The sequence below is a fragment of the Miniopterus schreibersii genome (genome assembly GCF_964146895.1).
Source record: "Miniopterus schreibersii genome assembly, chromosome: 9".
NCBI classification, from domain to species: Eukaryota; Metazoa; Chordata; class Mammalia; order Chiroptera; family Miniopteridae; genus Miniopterus; species Miniopterus schreibersii.
The window spans coordinates 31,548,280-31,569,898 of record NC_138118.1 but is presented as its reverse complement, the minus strand read 5'-3'; the positions used below and the strand labels follow the sequence as shown (position 1 = coordinate 31,569,898).

Here is a 21,619-nt window from a genome sequence, read left to right as displayed (position 1 = left end):
TGCCTATAGTTTCTCCAGAAAAAGAGCATACCTTAGGTACCTGTTGAGTGCAGCCAATAGTCATTTCTCCTAGACTTGAGTTTAGCAGGGTGGTGTTGCCAGTATTTAGAGGACCAGGTTAGTGCACTTTCCCTAGCTGGTGCTGTAAGAATAGGAGTGCCTGTCTGTCCCTGGAAGATGGCTCCTGAGGATGATGTGGGATGTTTACTCAGGACCAGGACCTCAGTAGCTGACCCTCCAGATCTCTCTCTGGAGCCATGTCATTCACATCTTTTCTTTTTGGCTTTTGTATGTCCTGAATCTCCTTCCTTCTATCAGAGCACTGGGTGAGTGCCCAACACCAAGCTTCTGTTTTGCCCCTTTAGGAGAGCAACGATTCTAATAGACTCCTCTTTCCAGCAGACAGAGTCCATGATGATTTTGGCTGCCATATACTATTCAGGCTCCTCTTCCTAGCCCTTGCGCTCTGGTTTGCTAGTCCTCTCTTGGAGTTAAGACTCCACTTTCCTTAGAGGGTACTTTAACAGCTGAGATATCCCTCCGGCTTCTTTGCTGCCACACCTGGGTGAAGGAACCAGCCCTCTCCGCATCATCACCCTCCTTACCAGTCTCTGTGTAACTTCTATAAATCCTTGGATATAATACTCCTGTTCAGGTGTCCTTCAGTTGGATATTCAGGTTGCTTTCTCCATGTTTTAGCTGTAAATAGGTTTTGGACCAAGAGGGTTTGTGTGTAGCTTCCACCTGCTCCACAGCCATCTTATCAGTCTATATTTTCTAATTGAATATATTGGGTGACATTTGTTCACAAAACTATACAGGTTTCAAGTGTACAACTCAACAAAATATCATCAGCACACTGCATCATGCACCCATGGCAAAGTCTCTTTCCATCTGCATTTATCTCCCCCTTTGCCTACCTCCACCTACCTCCACGCCCCTTTCCCTCTATCACCACAGTTGTCTGTTGTCTGTGATATTATATATGTTTTTTAATCCCTTCACCTTCTTTCATCCAGTTCCCCAAACCTCCTTCCTCTGATAGACGTCAGTCTGTTCCATGTATCTATGCCTCTGTTTCTATTTTGTTTGTCTGTTTATTTTCTTCATTATATACCACATATAAGTGAGATCATATGGTATTTGTCTTTCTATGACTGGCTTACTTAACTTTGAATAATAACCTCCAGGTCCACCCATGCTGTCCCAAAGGGTAAGATTTCCTTTTTTATGGCCAAGTAGTATTCCATTGCTTTTTTTATCCACTCAGCTACAGCTTTTTTTATCCACTCATCTACTGATGTGCACTTGGGCTGTTTCCAGATCTTGGCTATTATAAATAATGCTGCAGTGAACAAAGGGGTGCATATATTCTTTCAAATTAGTGTTTTAGCTTTCTTAGGATATATTTCCAGAAGTAGAATCACTGTGTTGTGAAGCAGTTCCATTTTTAGTTTTTTGAGGAAACTCCATACTGATTTCCACAATGGCTGCACTTGTCTGCATTCTCACCAACAGTGCAGAAAGGTTCCCTTTTCTCCACATCCTCACCAGCACTTACTGTTTGTTGATTTATTGATGATAGCCATTCTGACAGGCTCATTGTGGTTTTAATTTACATCTCTCTGATTATTAGTAATGTTGAGCATTTTTTCATATGTCTATTGATGACCTGGCATTATTAAATTGAAAAACTTTCATCTCTTCATGAGATTCCAGAAAATGTAGGGGAACCTCAATTCAAAATTTTTCTTCTTCATTTAAAATAGTATAATGGCAATAAATAATAATATCTATTAACCTGTACAAGGAACTGTGCTAAGTATGTGGTATGTATTATTTCATGTTAATGCATATGTTAATAAATACCCACTTTAAAGGATTAAAGGATATGCATTAACATGAAATAATGCATAATACCTCAAACTTTTTTGTTTTTAATTAGGATTGCTGCGGCTATTTTGGGTCTTTTGTTGTTTCATATAAGTTTTAGGATTATTTCCTTTAGTTATGTGAAAAATGCCTTTAGTATTTTGATAGGGATTGTATTGAATTTGTGGATTGCTTTGGGTAGTATGGACATTTTAATGATGTTTATTCTATCTATCCACGAACATGGTATGTGCTTTCATTTATTTCTATCTTCTTCAATTTTTTTCTTCAATGTCTTATAGTTTTCCAAGTACATGTCTTTAACCTCCTTGGTTAAATTTATTCATAGGTATGTTATATTTTGGATGCAATATTATAATTTGAATATCAGTTTGATTGTTTTGACAGTTCATTATTAGTGTATAAAAGTGCCATCAACTTCTGAATATTAAATTTGTATCCTGCTACATTACTAAATTAATTTATCAGTTCTTATTGGTTTTTGGTGAATTCTTTAATGTTCTTTTTATATAGTATCATACCATATTCAAATAATAAGAGTTTTCTTTCCAATTTATGTGCCTTTATTTTTCATGTCTGATTTCTATGGCTTGGACTTTCAATACTATGCTGAATAAAAGTGGTGAAAATGGGCATTCTTTTCTTGTTTGATATCTTAAGAAAAACACTTTCACTGTTGAGTATGATGTTAACTGTGAGCTAACCATATAAGGCCTTTATTATTAGGAATATTCAGCCTGTCACCACTTTGCTGAGAGTATTTATAATGAATGGATTCTGGATTTTGTCAAATTATTTTTCTGCATCTATTGATATGATCATACAATTGTTATCTTTTGTTTAGTTTATGTGGTGTATTATGTTAATTGATTTGCAGATATTGAACCATTCTTCATCCCATCCCAGAAATATATCCCACTTGGTCATGGTGTATGATCTCTCTAATGGATGGCAGAATTTGTGTTGCTAATATTTTATCGAGTATTTTTTAATGTATATTCATCAAGGATATTGGTCTATAATTTTTTTGTAATATCTTTGTCTGTAATATCCCATATCTTAGAAATGGGATAATGCTGGTCTTGTAAAATGAGCTTGGGATCTTTTCCTTTTTTTAAAGATTTTTAATATTTTGAGAAGAATAGGTGTTAATTCTTTGAACTTTGGTAAACTTCACCTGTGAAGTCATCTGGTCCAGGACTTGTGTTTGTTGAGGGTGTTTTGAATACTGAATTAATTTTGTTAGCAGTTATCAGCCTGTTCAGATTTTCTGTCTCTTCTTTGTTCACTCTTAAATGATTGTTTTTTTGTATGAATTTTTCCATTTCTGCCAGAATGTCCAATTTGTTGGCATGGAATTTTTCATAGAATCTTCTAATCATATGTTGTTGTTCTATGGCGTCAGTTGTCATTAACGTTTTTCATTTCTGATTTTATTTATTTGGGACCTTTCTCTTTTTCCCTGACAAGCTGGTTAAAGAGTTACCATTTTTTTCTAAATCTATTCAAAGAACCAGCTCTTGGTTTCATTGATCTTTTGTATTTTTTTAGGCTATTTTTTGTTTGTTTGTTTATTTCTGCTGTAGTCTTTATTATTTTCTTTCTTCTACTCATTTGGGCTTTTGCTTGTTTTTCTGTTTTTAGTTCCTTTAGGTGTAAGGTTAGATTGTTTATTTTAGATTCTTATTTCTTTTTTTAATATGTTTTTCATTGATTTTAGAAAGAGAAGAAGGGAGAGGAAGAAAGGGAGAGAGAAGCATCAATCAATTGCCTCCCTCACACACCCCAATTGGGGATCAAACCCAAAACCTGGGTTCATGCCCTGACCAGGAATTGAACCAGGTGACCGTTCCGTGCATGGGACGATGATCGACCAGCTGAGTCACACCGGCCAGGGCTCTTCTTATTTCTTGAGGTAGCCCTGTATTGATATATATTTTTCTCTTAGAATTGTTTTGGCTCAGTCCCATTGATTTTCAGTCATAGTGTTTTTATTTTTATTTGTTTCAAGGTATCTTTTGATTGTTTCCTTGATTTTGTTGTTAACTCATTCATTGTTTAGTAGCATGTTATTTAGCCTCTATTTGTTTGTGTGTTTTTCAGGGTTTTTTTCCTTGTAATTGATTTCAAGTTTCATACCATTTTGTTGGGAGAAGATGCATGTTATGATTTCAGTCTTCTTATGTTTATTGAGACTTGTTCTGTGACCTAATATGTGATCTATCCTTGAAAATGTTTTATTTGTGCTTGAAAAGAATGTGTATTTTGCTGCTTTGCTGTGAAATGCTCTAAAAGTATCAATGGAATTTATCTGGTTTAATGTGTCATTTCAGGTCACTGTCTTAACTTATCTTTTAAAAAACATACTAATAATTTTGAATGGTTTTATTAAGTATCATAATTATAAGAAATACTTGGTTTATAGAGCAATGTAATGGGTATGAAATCTTTTAAATCTAGGTTATGTTTAAAATTTAGGCTGGGGAAAAAGAGGAGCTATATCTTAACTAGATTTATCACACAGATAATCCTTGGAATATAATTTTGTTCAGGAAAGTATCAAGACTAAGAAAACACAACACTGTATCAATTGTCTTGATATTGACAGTTTATGGGTATTACAGTATTCTTCAGTTATCATGAAACTTTTACCTTCTTGCCATGTATACAGTTAGTTATATTGTATATATTGGGACATAAGGCTTGAGGCGCTAAATATGTTGGTTTCTTATTTACTTTTTCAAATCACTAACTGAAGAGGATATGTAGCTATGTGTATATATGTGTATAAGTATATATACACATACATATTAGAAACCTGAAACATTTTTATTATCCTGTGGACTAGATGGACTGCTGTTTTTAATAAAATGTTTTATTATTCTAACAAAACTAAATTTAATAAACAATAAAAAATTGAAACAATTTTATGAAAGAGCTTACATTCAAGCACCTGAGTTTTCATCAGTATTATTAGTTGTCTTGCACACCCATGTGGTAAGGCAAGGTAGTATTGTCTTAATCACTCAGCCACATTGTCTGTTCCCTGTCATACCCATGTATGTCCCACCCCAGTTCTCCAGCTGTCAGTCCTTTACTTCCCAGTTCCCACAGTGTTTGTAATTCTCCACAGCTGGCCCATTGGAAGAAGAGCGGTTTGGCTTCCCCGCATTCAGTGGCATTTCTCGCCTGACCTGGCTGGTCTCTCTCTTTGGGGAACTTTCTCTTGCGTCTGCCACTTTGGAAGAGCGAAAGGAAGATCAGTACATGAAAATGACTGTATGCTTGGAGACAGAGAACAAACGGTAGGTTGTGAGAAACCATGAAGAGAAGGAAACTTAAGGACATCCTCCTGTGTTTACCTAGGTGAAACTAGAGGGAATCTAGTGGGCCTACACCCTTTAGCCCCAACTCCAGAAGGACTTTCTGCTTTTTTTTTTTTTTTTAATATATCTTTATTGATTTCAGAGAGAGGAAAGGAGGGGAGAGAGAGAGATAGAAACATCAATGATGAGTCATTGATCAAGCCCGCAACTGGGCATGTGCCCTGACCGGGAATCGAACCCCGATCTCCTGGATCCTAGGTTGACACTCAACTGCTGAGCTATGCCTGGCCAGGCGGACTTCCTGCTTTTGCAGACAGAACAGGTACTATATCAGACCTAGTAGCTTCTGTGGACTGAATTTTTTCTAAAATTTTATTATAAGATTTCCAGACATATGGGGAGGTTGAAAAAATTTGCAGTGAACACCCATACAAGTACCACCTAGATCCTGCCATTAACATTTTACCCTGCTTGCTTATCACATGTCCAAATGTTCATCACTCAGTGTGACCAAAATTTAAGGTTCTGTTTATTATCTTTATCATCACATCATACTGTCATACTGTTCCCCAAATATTCTAATTCTTTATTTCTCATACCAAGTCTTTTTCAACAAAAGCACATTTATAAATTTTCTTTAAAAGCATTTCAGCTCTGTAAAATATTTAAAACAGCAAAGGTTTTAGAGTTTCTATGTGTATTTCCTGGTAGGTTGGTCTTTTGGTAGTAAAACAAACAGACTGTTGGGTATTTAAAAAAAGAGAAAAATATTTCCCGAATGAAGCCTGATGTCCATTTTGAGGATTATCTTCAGATGAATGTGAAACATGCAGACCTTGGACATACAGCATGTGGAATGATAGCAGCGGTGGCCCCAGGTTATGATGTGGCCATATAGAATTGCAGTCATGTTCATACCTGTCCACTGTATTCAGAGCTAAAGGTAGCTCAAGATGCTACAGGAATACAGGGGAGGGGAACCTGGAGAGGTCAGATCATGCTTCTTAGAGGAAGAGGTGCTGTGTTCAGTCTTGAAGTTTGAGTAGGAGTCAGACAGGAAGCAAGAGCTGGATGAAGGTTGGGGCAGATGGCAAATACCATATTATAATTTGTAAATTCATATAATACTTTACACCTCACAAGTTGCATTTTTAATTCCACCACCACCACCACAACATAGGTAAAGATGTATACTCATTATTTATTTTTACTGTTAGGAAGTTGAGATGGAGGAAACATCCTCACATTTTGTATTCCCTCAAATTCTGAGGCTGTATGTTATATGGAGGGATATGAGAAATTTTCTTAGGTAGATTAGACTATTTGAAGTATCTCAAGTTATTTTTATCTGGCGTTAAAGCAGTTAATAAGGAGCATTGATATTAATCTTTGTCATCACATTCTGGAATGTTTCTAAAGGCTGTATTATGTTTTTAAAACTAGCCACAGGCTGAGATAATATAATGTTACTTGTCAACTCTACCTCGATAAAGCAAATACAAAACAAAATCCTAAAAAACTAGTCATGCAATTAATTTTTTAGAATAATTTAGACCAACTTTTTGATAGAGTTTGTATTGAGTCATAACCAAAAAATTTTAGTTGATAGAAAGAACACCTTACTAGTTTACTAATTTGATTTAATTACTGTTTACTTGAGTCTTTGCCTGACCTGAATGTGAATATTTGATTTATGGGTTAGTATTGATTCACACATGGATCATTTTAATGACTTCCAAAATAGGAAACTTGCTGAACTACAGTTCTTTAAAGCAGATTGGTCCCTGCTTGGTTTACATACCCTGTGGTACAGTGTACTATGTGACAAAGAAAAGCCTTTTTATCCCATGAATGCAGCTCGGCTTCTGATTTTGCCTAGGAAGACAGCTTTGGGATCTGTGAGCCTCTTTTCTGTATCTCCCCCCAATTTTTTCTTAGTCTGCAGGCCAGATTTTATAAGTAGATGTTTTTCCAGGTCTTGTTACTACATATTAGGAGCTTCTGCCAGTTGTTTCCAGATACAAATTTTTAAGTTACAGCTATCTTCAAACAAAATAGTGGAATGGAGCAGAACCACAGCAGGAGATGGGGAAGAGGGGAGGCATGATCTTGAAAGGTCACAATAAAAGAACTAGCAAGACAGAGATCATTACTTAAAACCCTGTTGTAGAATTAGCTAATGTTTTTTGAGTGCTTACTATGTTTTAGGTATAGTCTTAGCCCTTTTATAGGGATTTTGTCATGTATTCCTTATACCAACTCTCTGAAGTGGGCGTTATTTTCAGCTAGGGAACTGAGACTCAGGTTGAAAATCTTGCCAAGGTCACAGAGCTAATAAGTGATTGTGTGAAAATCACATTTAATCACACTTAGGCAGCCTGTCTCCAGTCCCCAAATTGTCACACCTTCTCCCCCAAAATGCACAGGAAGGATATGAGAAAGAAATATTATGGAAAACACACCAGGCCTTGTCTATACCTTATAATTCTCACTTCTCAGTGAGGTATGTGTCATTTGCCTCAGACTCCAGAATTATCCAGGAAATTTTAGTACAACTTACGCCCAAGCCCATGTTCTTTGCATTTAACCAGCAATTTTCAAACTCTGTAGAATACTTTTTCAACCCAAATCTTATATGGACAACCAGTATATACAAGAAGTATAAAATTCAACTCCTGTTGAAGCTGGTTGGTAGAAACCAAAACCGTGCATGTCCCTGCCTGCTTATCCTTCAGGGCTGGCGGAAGAGCACTGTTAGAAAATGACCACCTGCACAGTTCTTGAAGACATATATGCTAATACTCAGAATGTGGATGTGGTTAAACACCTTCCTGTAGAAGCTGAGAAGTAAGAAGCATTTTTATGATAGTCAGTGCCCAGGTTGATGAATGCAAATATTTGCATGTGAAGGTTTTCACAGAGAGGAGGAGCAGAAGAGCTGTCTGTGAATTAAAGCTTGTGTTTTTGGTTGGGACATCTGAAGTTAAGTGCTGTCCAAGCCCAGAACACAAGTAGACCAGATCCCATCCTCAGCTCTACTCCATCCTTTTTGCAGTAAAATGCAAACAGCTGAAGTTGTCACATGTAAATACAGGATTAGGAAACAGTTTGGCTTTTAAAGTTTTTAGCATATAGGACCACAAAATGAGGAAGTTACTCTGTCAACATTTGTCCTGATGTCTCCTTGCAGGAATGGGTATTAGAATGTCTCCGCTTTATATACTTCAGATTTTGCCCTCTTACACATTCACTCCACACTCTAGTATTGGTAAGCTGGGTTAGCCAAAGAGGGGACTTCTTTAGGTTGGAAGCAACCCTGAGCTTTCTTCTGTGCCCAAAACAATCTTAAGTGACTTGTTTAGGCTCTTCCTGCAACCCACATGTAAATCTTAAGCCTTATTATGCCGCATCACTTTAGAGACAGAACAAGCAAGCAAGCAAGCAAACAGTAGTTTCCCTTCATTCCTTAGCAATGCTTGTCTAACTTGCCCACTGTAGGCCTGATCTATTGTAGCTCAGTGGGAAAGGAGAGAAGAAATCCCAGTAATGGTGTCAGGACACAAGAGAAGGCCAGAGACCCTGATAAATGCTCAGGATTTAACATTTTCCCTGTTCACACTGAGAACTGTATCACTTAGCACAGCAGTCAACAAAATTGCCTTGTTCTTGACCCTGACTCATCCTTGTAGGAAAAGGGTGGGAGAAGCAAATATAAGTAGCTAGCAGTCAACACGAAATCATCTCATTCCTGGGACTTTGTTCTAAGAGGAAGGAAGAAACACTATATATGTATTAACATGTTGAATACAGGATATTCATATTAATTTAAAATTGCAATGAGCTTAAATATTTGGCAACAATAAAATGTTAAATAAATTATATAATCAATTGTACATGCTATGCAGATAAAATAAAAATATTTAAAAATAGGTAAAGCATAGTCAAAATTGTTTATATTTTATAATTTACATGCCATATACATATAGACAAATATAGGAAAGGATTATGTCAAACTAAAGATACTTTTATTTAGGTGGAATAATTGTGGGTTTTTTTCATTTAAAAAGTCCTTAATGCTGTATTGTTTTTAGAATCTATAAAAGAAAGCAGATTTTATATATTTTTCTCATATTATTCAATAAACCTTCTTAGTTTAATTCAAAGTCTACTTAAGAGGTTGCTCTGTTTGCATTAAGCAGATAACACAGTTCTTATCTACTATAAAGACAAAAGATAAACCAAGAGAAAAGAGTCTTTGTAGAAGTGGTCTGTTCTATTTGGACCTTATTTTTTTGTGAGTGCTGACAGTCTGGGGGCATATTTTAAATGGAAACAGGTACTTTGTTAATCAGCAAGGATAATCTGCTGTTTTCTGGCATTCGCTGGTGTCATAGACTTCTTTGAGAATGTAGTGAAAGAATACTTTCCCATAAAAATGCACATACACATGGAAATAAACTTCACGAAATCTCCGGTGGTTTATGGATTGCCTGTAGTTCTTATCTGGCTTTCCTAGAGGGATCTATAACACTCGGAGTAAAAACTCCTGAATAACAAATTGTTGTGCACACAAAAATCATTGCATGAGTTCCTCAGCTGATGGCAAAATTAAACAAAGGTCTCTTTGGCAATAAAGTAGAAAATAACCATCCATGACCTTTGGGAGGCTGGTGAAGGTTGGGTTGCCACCATACCCACCACAGTGAGCAGCAGCTGCAGGGAAGGTGGGTACAAAATGAGGACCTGTTAGCAGGTGCTCAAGTGCCAGCAAGTATTCATTTGCCCTCCTTTGTAATCTCTAACATTATGGTTCTTTTGTTTTTGCAGTCCATTAACGTGGATTGAAGAGAAAGGACCTGGTCTAAAACGAAACCGACATTTAAGCTTCCATTTCAAATCTGGGTCCCTGGAGAATATGCCAAATGTAGGAGTCAATAAGAATATTTTTCTGAAAGATCAAAATATATTCGTTCAGAAACTCTTGGGCCAGTTTTCCCAAATGGAACTGGCTGCTGAAAAGAAACGCATCCTGCACTGCTTGCGCCTTGCGGAAGAAATCCAGAAATACTGTTGCTAAAAGAAGAAAAGAAAGCAACAGGGTTCTTCCAAGATGAAACCATAGCTTGATTGTTATCAAGAGTTGACTTTATTCTTGCAATTAAACATGTCTTGGGTAAACAGGTTTTGCTTATTGTCACAAGTTGTATTGGGAGTGGTTTTTGAAAATAGTGGGGATGAGAAAAGCACTCAGTTTGGTTAAGCTGATCCAAATGCTTTGTATGCCTGATTTCATTTACTTTTTCTAACAGCCCTATCAAAAGGGTATTACCAGGCTTGTTTGGAAATTCTTGTTTGAAATCACCCAGGTAGCAGAATCAATCTTTCAACCCCACTCAGGCACTCCGCCACTACAAAATAGTGCCATGAACCTTCTTCCCTGCTTTAAGGAATTTTATTTTCCCTCAAAAACTTTCACTAGTCGACTATGCTAAGTACTGGGGTTTCTGAAAATGAATGAGACATAGCCACTGCCTTTAATAACTCACAGTGTCATAAAGGAACCAGTTACACAAGCCAGTTACTGTAATGTACTAGGTTTAATAAAAAAAAGATATGGCCCTGACCATCTGGAAAGGGGTTAAGGGAAGACTGCCAAACCAGATCTTGAGTATGAATAAGTTAACCGTGTAAAGGTGAGAGTATGGCTTTAATGGCAGGAGACTAACATAAGGAAATACAGTGAGAAGCAGCATGGTGAGTGCACTGGGAACACTTACTGGAGGAGGGAGTCCCAGAGAGGCAAATTTTATCATGGGGGACCCCATAAGCCAGGTGAAGGAGCTGGCATGTTTTTATTAAACAGTACAGAGGCACTGAAAGCTGTTATTTAATAGGAGAAACCATGGTCAGGTTTCCATTTTAGGTGAAGCACTCAGAAGGCTGCCTGGAGGAGACGAGACTTGAGACAAAAGAGGCATCTAGTTGAGAGCCATCAATGTGTTTGCTTTTAGCCTTTGATCTATATGAACTTGTCCCTGATGTTGAGTCAGACTCTGCTGAACTTGAAGCAGAGCCAAGTCCAAGGAAGCTTGCTTTTTTGTTTCATCGATGGTCCTATTGCATTTTCTTCAAAGCTTGGGTTAGCTTTCTTGCTTCTGTAAATTCTCCACCTTGATTTTTGCCTCCCCTTCACATGCCATTAACCATTTCAGAATTCATGAGGTCATTGATGGAGGCAAACTCTATTTTTTTTTTTACCTATTTATCTTATTACATCACTATAGTACATCAAGGTAAACAAAGCAGGTAAATACATTAATTTAAATATTTTTTAAAAGCCTTACAGTTATTATTATATTTGCCATATAAAATAATCTGTACCAAATAATAGTCAATTTATTTTATTGGTTATCTACATCAAATGACCCTTACGGTCAGGGCATATTGTATTGTATCTATTTTTGTACACTGTGCAGCATTTAGTATTAGGTAAATTAAATATTTTATGATTAAAATGTAGTGCAGTAGCTTCTCCCACATGGGCTTGATAACTGCTCTTTTAATATTATACTCCCTACTTAATATTGGAAATGGGGTATTCAAAATCAGAGCTGGACAGTAAAGTTGTACAAACAGATTTTATTCGGGACTATTGCAATAGGGAAAGAGACTTCAGTATATAACTGGACTCAATTCCAAATACAGCATAAAAAAGTGGGGATTTATACCCAAGGAGCAGGGCAGGGGTGAGCAGATGTAAAATTACTAAGAGGAGAAACATCAGGGGCAACAGGGAGTTCAGACAAAACTATCTTGAAAAGATTCTTACAGAAGGCATGTCAACCTGATCAGATACCAAAAGGAGATGAATAATTTGGTTATATATTGAGGGTGGGGATTTTTACTAAACTGATTTAGTACGATTTTGGCTAAAATTGGGTGATGCAAAGACACATGGAAGTTCCAAGTCAAGGCCTAATTGAGAAGAATATTTAGAAAAGGCTGACTAAAGTTTGGTTAAGGAGAGATTTTTTGGTCATGGACTATGAGATTACTAATTGATATTGGTAATTACTAATCTCAAACTTATTTTGTGTTTGGTAAAGAGATACAAAATAAAAACATCCATTAATCTTACTCATTTTAAATAACTGCAGAGGGGTAAAGAAGAGATGATGAAGGCTGGAAGATGGCAGCACTGTGAGAAGGAGTAGAGCACCCCTGCTCCCAGCCACAGACTTGATTTACTCCTAAAATATTGCATAGCCAGCTTGGGAAAATCAGAGAAATATACCTGAGTGAGCATAGTTTGAGTAGGGAGCACTAAAGAAACATCATAGAGTCTGATAAGAGAGGGGGGTCATAGAAAGGGGGATTCCCCCCCTGAAGCTCGTGCTAGGCTCTGAGCCCCAAGGATTAGAGGCTTTAAAGCTCCCTCCCCTGGGTGTGTGGACTGGCATCCAAAGCTGGACTCTCAAACCCGGAACCGAGAAGAAGGGAAGGAGTGCACTGCATGGAGAGCAGAGGGACCCAGGGGAGCAGTGTGCCTAAGAGGAGAGGATGGCGCCTTCCTAGTGAAACAAAGCTTGTAGTGGCAGCTGAGATAGGCCTCTTATGCACAGGGTACTGACCATAGGGAAAGCAAGCCCAGAGTGTGTGGCACCCAAGTAGAGAGGGACCAGAGGTCTGCACTGATCAGCCGCATACAGGGACCCTCTGCCTCCCTGAAGGCATTGTGTTGAATCCCAGAAAGCATTTAATCTGTGTGGTGTGGGGAAGAGGAAGAGAGCCCTCCCGCCGTGAGCTCCTGGTGGGGCGATTTTGGGGTTTTTGACCGGCCCTGAGGGGTGCCGTGGTGGTGCACATGGAGCTGCCCCAGCTTTACTGAGATCAGCAGTGCAGGGAGCTGCTTGGAGCTGACTTTGTGTCCCCTCCTACTGGGTGCCTTGATACAGGGCAGTGGGACCTTGCAGGGCGGATTCTCTGCATTTGTGTTGTTTTGTGCATTTTTGAGTTTTTGATCGATGAACAGGTGTCCACCTTCCTGGCTCGCATTGGTTGGACATACCAGGGGAAGCTGGGATTTGTGTCTGCATAGTAGTGTTTGAAACACACACTCCCTCAACCAGCCAACCAGATCTGGGAAAGGAGGTGCAGAACACTCCTACCACTTCAGCAGGCTAGGAGCACCACCCCCAACAGGAAAGAGGCTGGTTCAGTTCACTGAGGCCCCAGATATTCCCCACAGGGCACAATCCTGAGGGGGAAAGGTGATGAGCACATAGGAGGGCATTTCAAAAATAAGACTCTCAGGGAATATTCTTTGGGAACTGGAAAAAAACCTTAAAACCCCTGCTGAGGGCTGGGCAGGCAAAGTGCTCTCTGGAATGCTTTTTAATCAAAACCACTGAGCCCAGGCCACTGAAACAAAGGCAATAGAATGAAGTCAGTCTGAACCAGAAGCAGGCCATTGTGGGGGGAACTAGAATTGGAGGATGCTGTAGAGACTGAGGAGTTTACTTTGAAGCAGAGAGTAACTCCCTCACAGTGAGTGCCTGAGAGCAAAACCTCTAAGTAAGGGGAGCAATATCCCAAGCTACAGTAGCCATCCTGCACCCTACAGAAGGCTCTGGAGTAAAACCAGGCAACCACAAGGTTGCAAAATAGCTGACAAGAGGAGGTGGTCCACAGAGAGCCTCAGATCAACCAACTACCTAAGGACACCAGAGCCAAACCTAGGTAGCTCCTGACATTGGCTGATGCACAAGTACCTCCCAGGAGAACTGAAATCAGTATACAAATCAGTGAGCAGTAGACAACATAAGATGCCCAGATGAAACTCTCCTGATTGACTTTTTTTTCTTTCTTAGGAAAGAGAAAGGAAAAAGTTTTTTTCTTTTTAACTGTCAGAGGGAGCTTGGTATGAGCTAGCATGCATAGATATCACAACAGGCTTGATGCAAACATTTCCCAATAAAAGAGTGGATCAACAAGGTAAGATACAGGGCTTACAGAGTTTACTGGCTATGTTTGACAGTCCAAATGCTATTGAAAGTGACCAAGAGACACATTTTACAGGACACTATGTGCAACACTGGGCCAAGAGGCACAACATTGAATAGTGACTGCACCTCCCTTATAATCCAGCAATAGGTGGACTTATTGAACATTATAATGGACTGTTGAAAAACACCCTGAAAACTGAGGAAGAGTCATTACAAGGATGGACCACAAGACTCTCTGATGTACTATTAACCATGAATAAAAAGCCCTTCCTAGGTTGACCTACAACATTCCAGATTCTGCAGCTGATATGGGCTTTCCCCTGACAGTGCAAGTTCGAACAACAAATACCAAGATAAAAACTTCTTGCAGAACAGACAATAACCTGTTTGGGGCAGCACACATGGGCATATACCCTGGAGCTAATGTATTAACTGGGCCTTGGGAAACTCAAACTGGTACCTGCTGATGTGCTTTCTTACTCCATGAGGGTAAGATCTTGACCAGGATTTGCTTATACAACCTACCATAGTTGGTAAGTTGCCAGCTAGTATTAAAGCAAATAACCCTGGGGGACTTATCAGAGTAGGTATCTTAATTATTTCTATATAGCAGATTTGTACTCCTCTCATCGCTAATATTCTAGGCTGGGGGTAATCACTGGTCAAAGGGTATGGTTTAGAAGGCCAGGGAGACCACCTAAAACACTATTATTACACAGGATAGAGCAGTGGCCTGTGTATACCCACCAGTGCTGTTTTGACTCTATTAATTTTCCTTAGTCCAGTGCAGGCCAACAACTTTGCAAGATGAACTGAAGACATGGCTCTCTGGTCCAATGATTCAGACTGTTGAATGTGTTCAAAGATGCCCCTCCTCCTACTCCTGGGTGGCCTAGCAACACAAATCCAGTCAACATAACAGAATGGCCATATCTCAATATGGTTTGGATAGTTGTCTTGGGTCTGGTGATCATCTTTATATACTCTGACACTAATATGTATAAGTCTGTTATTTCTTTGCTATGCTTTATATTGTTGCTCTAGAATATGGATACAATGTCTCACCCATCCTCCTCCCTCCTCAAGTTATATGTGAAAGATGTAATGGGAAGATTGTGCAGTAGTGAAGAAGAACGGTACACATGTTGGGGTGTAATGTGTGGTATGTAAGAACATGGATCCCTTCCCAAACTTGAAATCTACCTCCCACACTGTGGGAATATAATTAAGGCTGTGTGACCTTGGGAGCCTGGCCAGCTCCTAAGTCAAGGAACAGCCAAAAGGAAACTGTTCACAAATTAAGCCTGGATTGTAAACAGGTAGCATTTTGATCTTACACAGTTTAGGTGCAAGCACATCTACCCCACAAGCTCATTTGTTTTGTTTTCTGTAATCTGTTCTAAGAAAGTCTGTGTTGTAGAGACTTATCCCAGTGCTCCCATAAGTTGTAAAAGACAAATGTTTTTTGCAGCCAGTCCTCCAGGTTGTTTCTTTGGAACCAGCAAGCAATATGTTGGGGTCTTCTTTGACCTTGGCTCTTTGCGTAACAGAATGCAATGCAGGCCATCCCTTACAAATTGTGACAGCAGGAAATCTTTCATCATCCCTGGGCTCTCTGGATAGGTGCAGTTCCCCTCTCTCCAGTGAAGGGGCTAGGACTTCAAATTCTGGATGCAGGGTTCCCAAAGTAGCATGGAGTAATCTTTGTTAAGGGCAGGGAATAGACCTTGGGGAGTGCAAGTTTTCCACAATATCACAGGGAGTTAACCTCCTCATGGCAGGGTCTAACATTCCCTAATATCAAGCACAGTATTCCCAAAGTATCCCTGCATATCACTCCTCACTGTGAGTGCTGGGCCCCCAATCAATGTTGCACTATTTTTTTAGTGCCAATGTCTTTTTCACTACTGTAGAGTGAATGAACCAGCCTTAAAAATCATAGGTGTTCCACAGTAGTGAATGTATCACCTTCTTAAGTGCTTCTGGGAAACTCTTACAAAGTTGGCTGTATTCAAAGTTGAACAGAGTATTATCTTTCAAGCAGGTGAATTTAGGTCACTGTCTCAGATCAAGGAATTTCTTTTGTAGTGCCCAGCTACTTTCCCCAGCTTGGTTGATTTGCAAATTCACCATTTTGGTTTGCAAATTTACGAAAGTAAGATGGTGCTTCCTTCCAAGCTCTAAGATTTTAGGCAACATTTTTTATATGCATAGATTACCCAGAGTAACATAGAATATATTCTCTTCAGTCACTGTTAATGGGGCAGTGTATTCCACCTAGGTGGGTTTTTTTCTACTATACTTTTGTTCTTGACACTATTATACATATTCCCTATTTCCCCTCACCTGACCACCTTCACCTAACCCCTGTCCCCACTCCCTCCAGCCAACACCAAACCATTGTCTGTGTCCATAGTTTATGCACGTATGTACTTTGGCCAAACACTTCACCCTCCTTCATCCGGTTCCCCGCACCACACCCATCTCTGACATCTGTTAGTCTGTTAGCCATATATCCATGCCTCCAGTTTTATTTTGTTGATCAGTTAATTTTGTTCATTAGTTTTCACATATAAGTAAGATCATATAGTATTTTTCTTTTTCTAACTGGTTTATTTTGCTTAACATAATAATCTCCAGGTCAGTCCATGATTTTGCAAAGGGTAAGAGCTCCATCTTTTTTAGAGCTGCATAGTATTCCATTGTATAAATATACCACAGCTTTTTTATCTACTGATGGACTTTTTAAATGTAAGGTATGATCCCTCTATTCCCACTTGGATGAGAGTTTCTACCATAAATGGGTGCTGGATGTTTTCAAATGCTTTTTCTGTGTCTATTAATATATCCTATCATTTTTTATCTTTCATTTTTTATGTGACATATCACATTTATTGATTTTTGAATATTGTACCAACCTTGCATCCCTGAAATAAATCCTACTTGGTCATGGTGCATTATATTCTGAATATATTGCTAGATCTGATTTGCTAATATTTTGTTGAGGATTTAGCATATATGTTCATCAGCCTACAGTTTTTTTCTTTGTATTGTTTTTATCTGACTTTGAAGTGAGGACAATGCTGGCCTCATAAAAAGGGCTTGAAATTCTTCCTTCATCTTGAATATTTAAAAATAGTTTGAAGAGGATAGGTTTTGTTTCTTTTCTGACTGTGTGATAAAATTTGCCTTTGAAGATATCAGGTCCAGGACTTTTGTTTGCTAGGATTTTTTTTTTAAATTACGGCTTCAATTTCATTAATTGTTATCGGTCTATTCAGGTTTCTGATTATTCCTGATTCCACTTTGGAAGATAGTATGTTTCCAGATATTTGTCCATTTCCCCCACATTGTTGGCATATAGTTGTTCATATTATTTTTTTACAATCCTTTTTATTTCTATGATATCAGTTGTTTCTTCTCTGTTTTCATTTCTGATTTTATTTGTTTTAATTTTCTTTGTTTCTTGATGAGCCTGGCTAAAGTTTCATCATTTTTAAAAAATCTTTTTCAAAGAACCAGCTCAAGGTTTCACTGATCATTTATATTGGTTTATTTTTATTAGTCCCTATGTCATTTACTTCTGCACTGATCTTTATTACTTCCTTTCATCTACTTCCTCTAGATGTTTCTTGTTCTTTTATGTGTAGAGTTAGTTTCTTTTTTATGTTTTACTGTATCTTTATTGTTGAAAGTATTACAAATGTCCCCTTTCCCCCACATTGTTCCTCTTCACCCTGCAATCACCCTCCAGGCCTTCACCACACTATGGTCTGTGTCAATGGGTTATGCACATATGCTTATAAGTTCTTAGGTTAATGCCACCCCCACCTTCCCTCTGAAATTTCTTTGTTTGTTGAACTTCTATGTCTCTGCATCTATTTTGTTCATTAGTTTTTTTTTGTTCATTAGATTCCACCTATGAGGAAGATCATGTGATACCTGTTTTTCTGACTTGCTTATTTCCCTTAACATAATACTCTCCAGGTCTGACCTGGAGTCTCACCTGTCTCAAAGGGTAAGGAATCTTTCTTTTTTACACCTGCATAGTATTATATAGTAAAAATATCCAGAAGATGCTTGATATGATTTCAAACTTTTTGAACTTGTAGAGCCTTATTCTGTATCCTAACATGTGGTCTAACTTTGAGACTATTCCATGTGCGCTTGAGAGGAATGTATATTCTGCAGCTGTGGGGTAGAATGTTCTATAGATGTCAGTTAAATCCATCTGATAGAGTGTATCATTAACAGTCACTGTTTCCTTGTTGATTTTTTGTCTGGAAGATCTATCCAGTGAAGTCAGTGGGGTATTAAAGTCCCCTACTATGGCTGTGTTGCTTTCAATATTTCCCTTAAAGTCCTCCAGAAGTTTGTTGTTATTTTCATTTTGTTTATTTGTTTTTAAATATATCTTTACTGATTTCAGAGAGAGAAAAAGAGAGGGAGACACAGAGAAAGAAATATCAATGATGACAGAGTCATCATTGATCAGCTGCCTCCTGCATGACCATGATTGGGGTTTGAGCCCACAACTCGGGCATGTACCCTTACCCGGAATTGAACCTCGATCTCCAGGATCATATTTTGATGCTCAAACACTGAGCCACATCCACCCCGGCTGTTGTGTTTTTTAAGCCTGTGTGAGTCTTTTGTTCTAAGCGGGTCTCTTGCAGACAGCATATATTTAGGTCTCGTTTTCTTATCCATTCAGCTAGCTATGTCTTTTGATTGAAACCTTTTTTTTTTTTAGGTTGTTTTCTGTTTGTTTTTAATACAACTTTATTGTTGAAAGAATTACAGATATCCCTCTTTTTTTCCCCTATTGATCCCTCCACCACTCATCAGCGCCCACACCCCACAGGTTTTCACAACTCTATTTTCTGTGTCCATGGACTATGCAAATATGTATAAAAATTTTTTGATGAATCATTCCCCAACCACTCCCCCACTACTCCCCCAACCTACCTTTCTATTGAGATTCATCAGTCTGTTCCATACTTCTATGTCTCTGGCTCTATTTTGTTCCTCAGTCTATTTTTTTTATTAGATTTCACATATGTGGGAGATCATGTAAAATTGAATCAGGAAGAATCAGAAAACCTTAATAGGCTTATAACAATTGATGAAATTGAAGCAGTGGGGGGAAAAAATCCAGAAAACAAAAGCCCTGGTCTGCATGGCTTCACAGGGGAGCTTTCCAATTTTTTAAGTTGTAGGGTTAGATAGTTTGCTAGAAATTTTTAGTGCTTTTTGAGGTAGGACTGCTTTCACTGTGTCCCATAGATTTTGGGTTGTGTGTTCATTTTCATTTGTTTCCAGGAAGTTTTTTATTTCTTTCTTGATTTTATTGGTAACCCACTCATTGTTTAATAACATACATTTTAGCCTCCATGTGTTTGAATGTTTTTGAATGTTTTTACTGTAGTTGATTACTAATTTCATGCCTTTCTGATCTGAGATGCTTGATATGATTTCACTCTTCTTGAACTTGTAGAGACTTGATTTGGGTCCTAACATATAGTCTATCTTTGAGAATGACCCATGTGCACTTGAGAGAAGTGTATATTCTGTAGCTTTGGGGTGAAATGTTCTGTAACTATCAGTTAAATCCATCTGATCTAGTGTGCCATTTAGAGCCACTGTTTCTGTGTTGACTTTTGTCTGAAGTTCTATTCAGTGAAGTCAGTGGGATATTAAAGTCCACGACTATGACTGCATTGCTGTTGATCTCTCCCTTAAAGTCTTTAAGGTTATTATTTATTAGGACTTATTGATTGACACTTTAATTCTTTACGCCTATGTTTCTCTCTCTATTTCTTCTTATTATTACAACAGTCCCTTTAACATCTCTGGCAATGCTTCTGTTTCTACTTCTAATTACAGCAGTCCCTTTAACATTTCCTGCAATACTGGTTTGCTGGTGATTAACTCCTTTAGCCTTTTGTTGTTGTTTTCTTTTTGGTCTGGGGAGCTGTTTATTTCACCATCTATTTTGAATGACAGCCTTGCTGAATAGAGTAGTCTTGGTTTCAGATCCTTGCTCTGCATTACCTTGAATCTTCATGCCAATCCATTCTGGCCTGTAGAGTTTCTGATGAGAAGTCAGTTGACAGCTTTATGGGAGCTCCTTTTTAGGTAACAGACTGCTTTTCTCTTGCTGCCTTTAAGATTCTCTTTTTGTCTTGAATTTTTGTCATTTTAATTATGATGTGTCTGGGCATGGGCCTCTTTGAGTAGTTCTTGCTTGGGACAGTCTGTGTCTCCTGAGTTTAAGTGACTTTTTCCTTGACCAGATAAGGGAAGTTTTCTGCCATTATTTTTCAAACAGGTTTTCTAACCCTTGTTTACTTTTTACCTCTTCTGGAACTCCTATGATGCAAATATTGTTATATTTAATGTTGTCCCACATCTCCCTTTGACTGTCCTTCTGTTTTTTAATTGTTTTTTCTTTCAGGGTCTCGGATCGAGCAATTTTTTTTACCTTGTTGCCTAATTCACTAATCTGATCCTCACCTTTCTCTAATCTGCTGTTTATTCCTTCCAATGTAGTTTTTATTTCTGTTATGTCTTTCTTCATTTATGACTGGTCAATTTTCATAATTTCCTTATCTTTTTTCATGCTGTTGAGAATCCTTACAATCAGTATTCTGAACCCTATATCTGATAGATTGCTTATCTGTTTCTTGTAGCTCTTCTTCCAGAGACTTCTCTTATTCTTTCATTTGGGGCTTGTTTTTTGTCTCCCCACTTTAGCTGCTTATTTGGATTTGTTTCTATGTATTAGGTAGGCCTGCTAGGACTCTCAGTCTTTTTGAAAGTTCTCTAGATCAAACCAATGTGAGGCACTTTTTTTGACTGACCTTGTGTACCCTGTTTGTAGCTATCAAGAATCCACAGCTTGAGTTCCCCTCTGTTGGGGCTGGGTGTGTTTGAAAAGTATCATGATGCACACCAAACTCTGCTTTCCCAAGGCCTGAGTCCCAAAGCCGATCAGGCAAAGACTCAAAGCACTCAGAAGACTGCTTCTGTCTCCCTCTGTATGCAAGCTGATTAATCTGATTCTCTTAATGAGCCTCAGGCTATAGAAATGCAACAGCATGGGTTGACTGATTGTTATCAGTCTTTTAATGCACCTCAGGTTGTAGAAACTCCATAGGGTAGGGTGAGAGGTCTTCCAGCAGGGTGGAACAATTGCTTCCCCCCAGGCAAAAGCTGCTTGGAAGGGAAATGTCTGCCTATAAAAGATGTCCTCTGGAGTATGGGGGAATTACTCAGCACAGGAATCCAGAGGAGTGCATTCTGAACTCTATTTACACAGCCCCAAACCCTAGATTCTCCTTGCACAGCTCCAGTCCACTCTCCTTCTGCTGGAGCCCAATGAGAGTGGCTACA

At 38.4% G+C, this 21,619-nt stretch overlaps 1 protein-coding gene across 6 annotated transcripts in view; it reads left to right on the top strand.

Annotated features, from left to right (window-relative positions):
- The window catches only part of BLVRA (biliverdin reductase A), a 128,556-nt gene extending 118,156 nt beyond the window's left edge, over positions 1-10,400 (top strand). For all 6 annotated transcript variants that reach the window (XM_081146535.1, XM_081146538.1, XM_081146539.1 and 3 more), the window contains 2 exons: positions 5,027-5,198; positions 10,047-10,400. In XM_081146535.1, the coding sequence (XP_081002661.1) occupies positions 5,027-5,198; positions 10,047-10,296 (422 nt within the window). In that variant the 3' untranslated portion in view covers positions 10,297-10,400. The remainder of the gene's footprint in view (positions 1-5,026; positions 5,199-10,046) is intronic.
- The last annotated feature ends 11,219 nt before the right edge of the window (positions 10,401-21,619 follow it).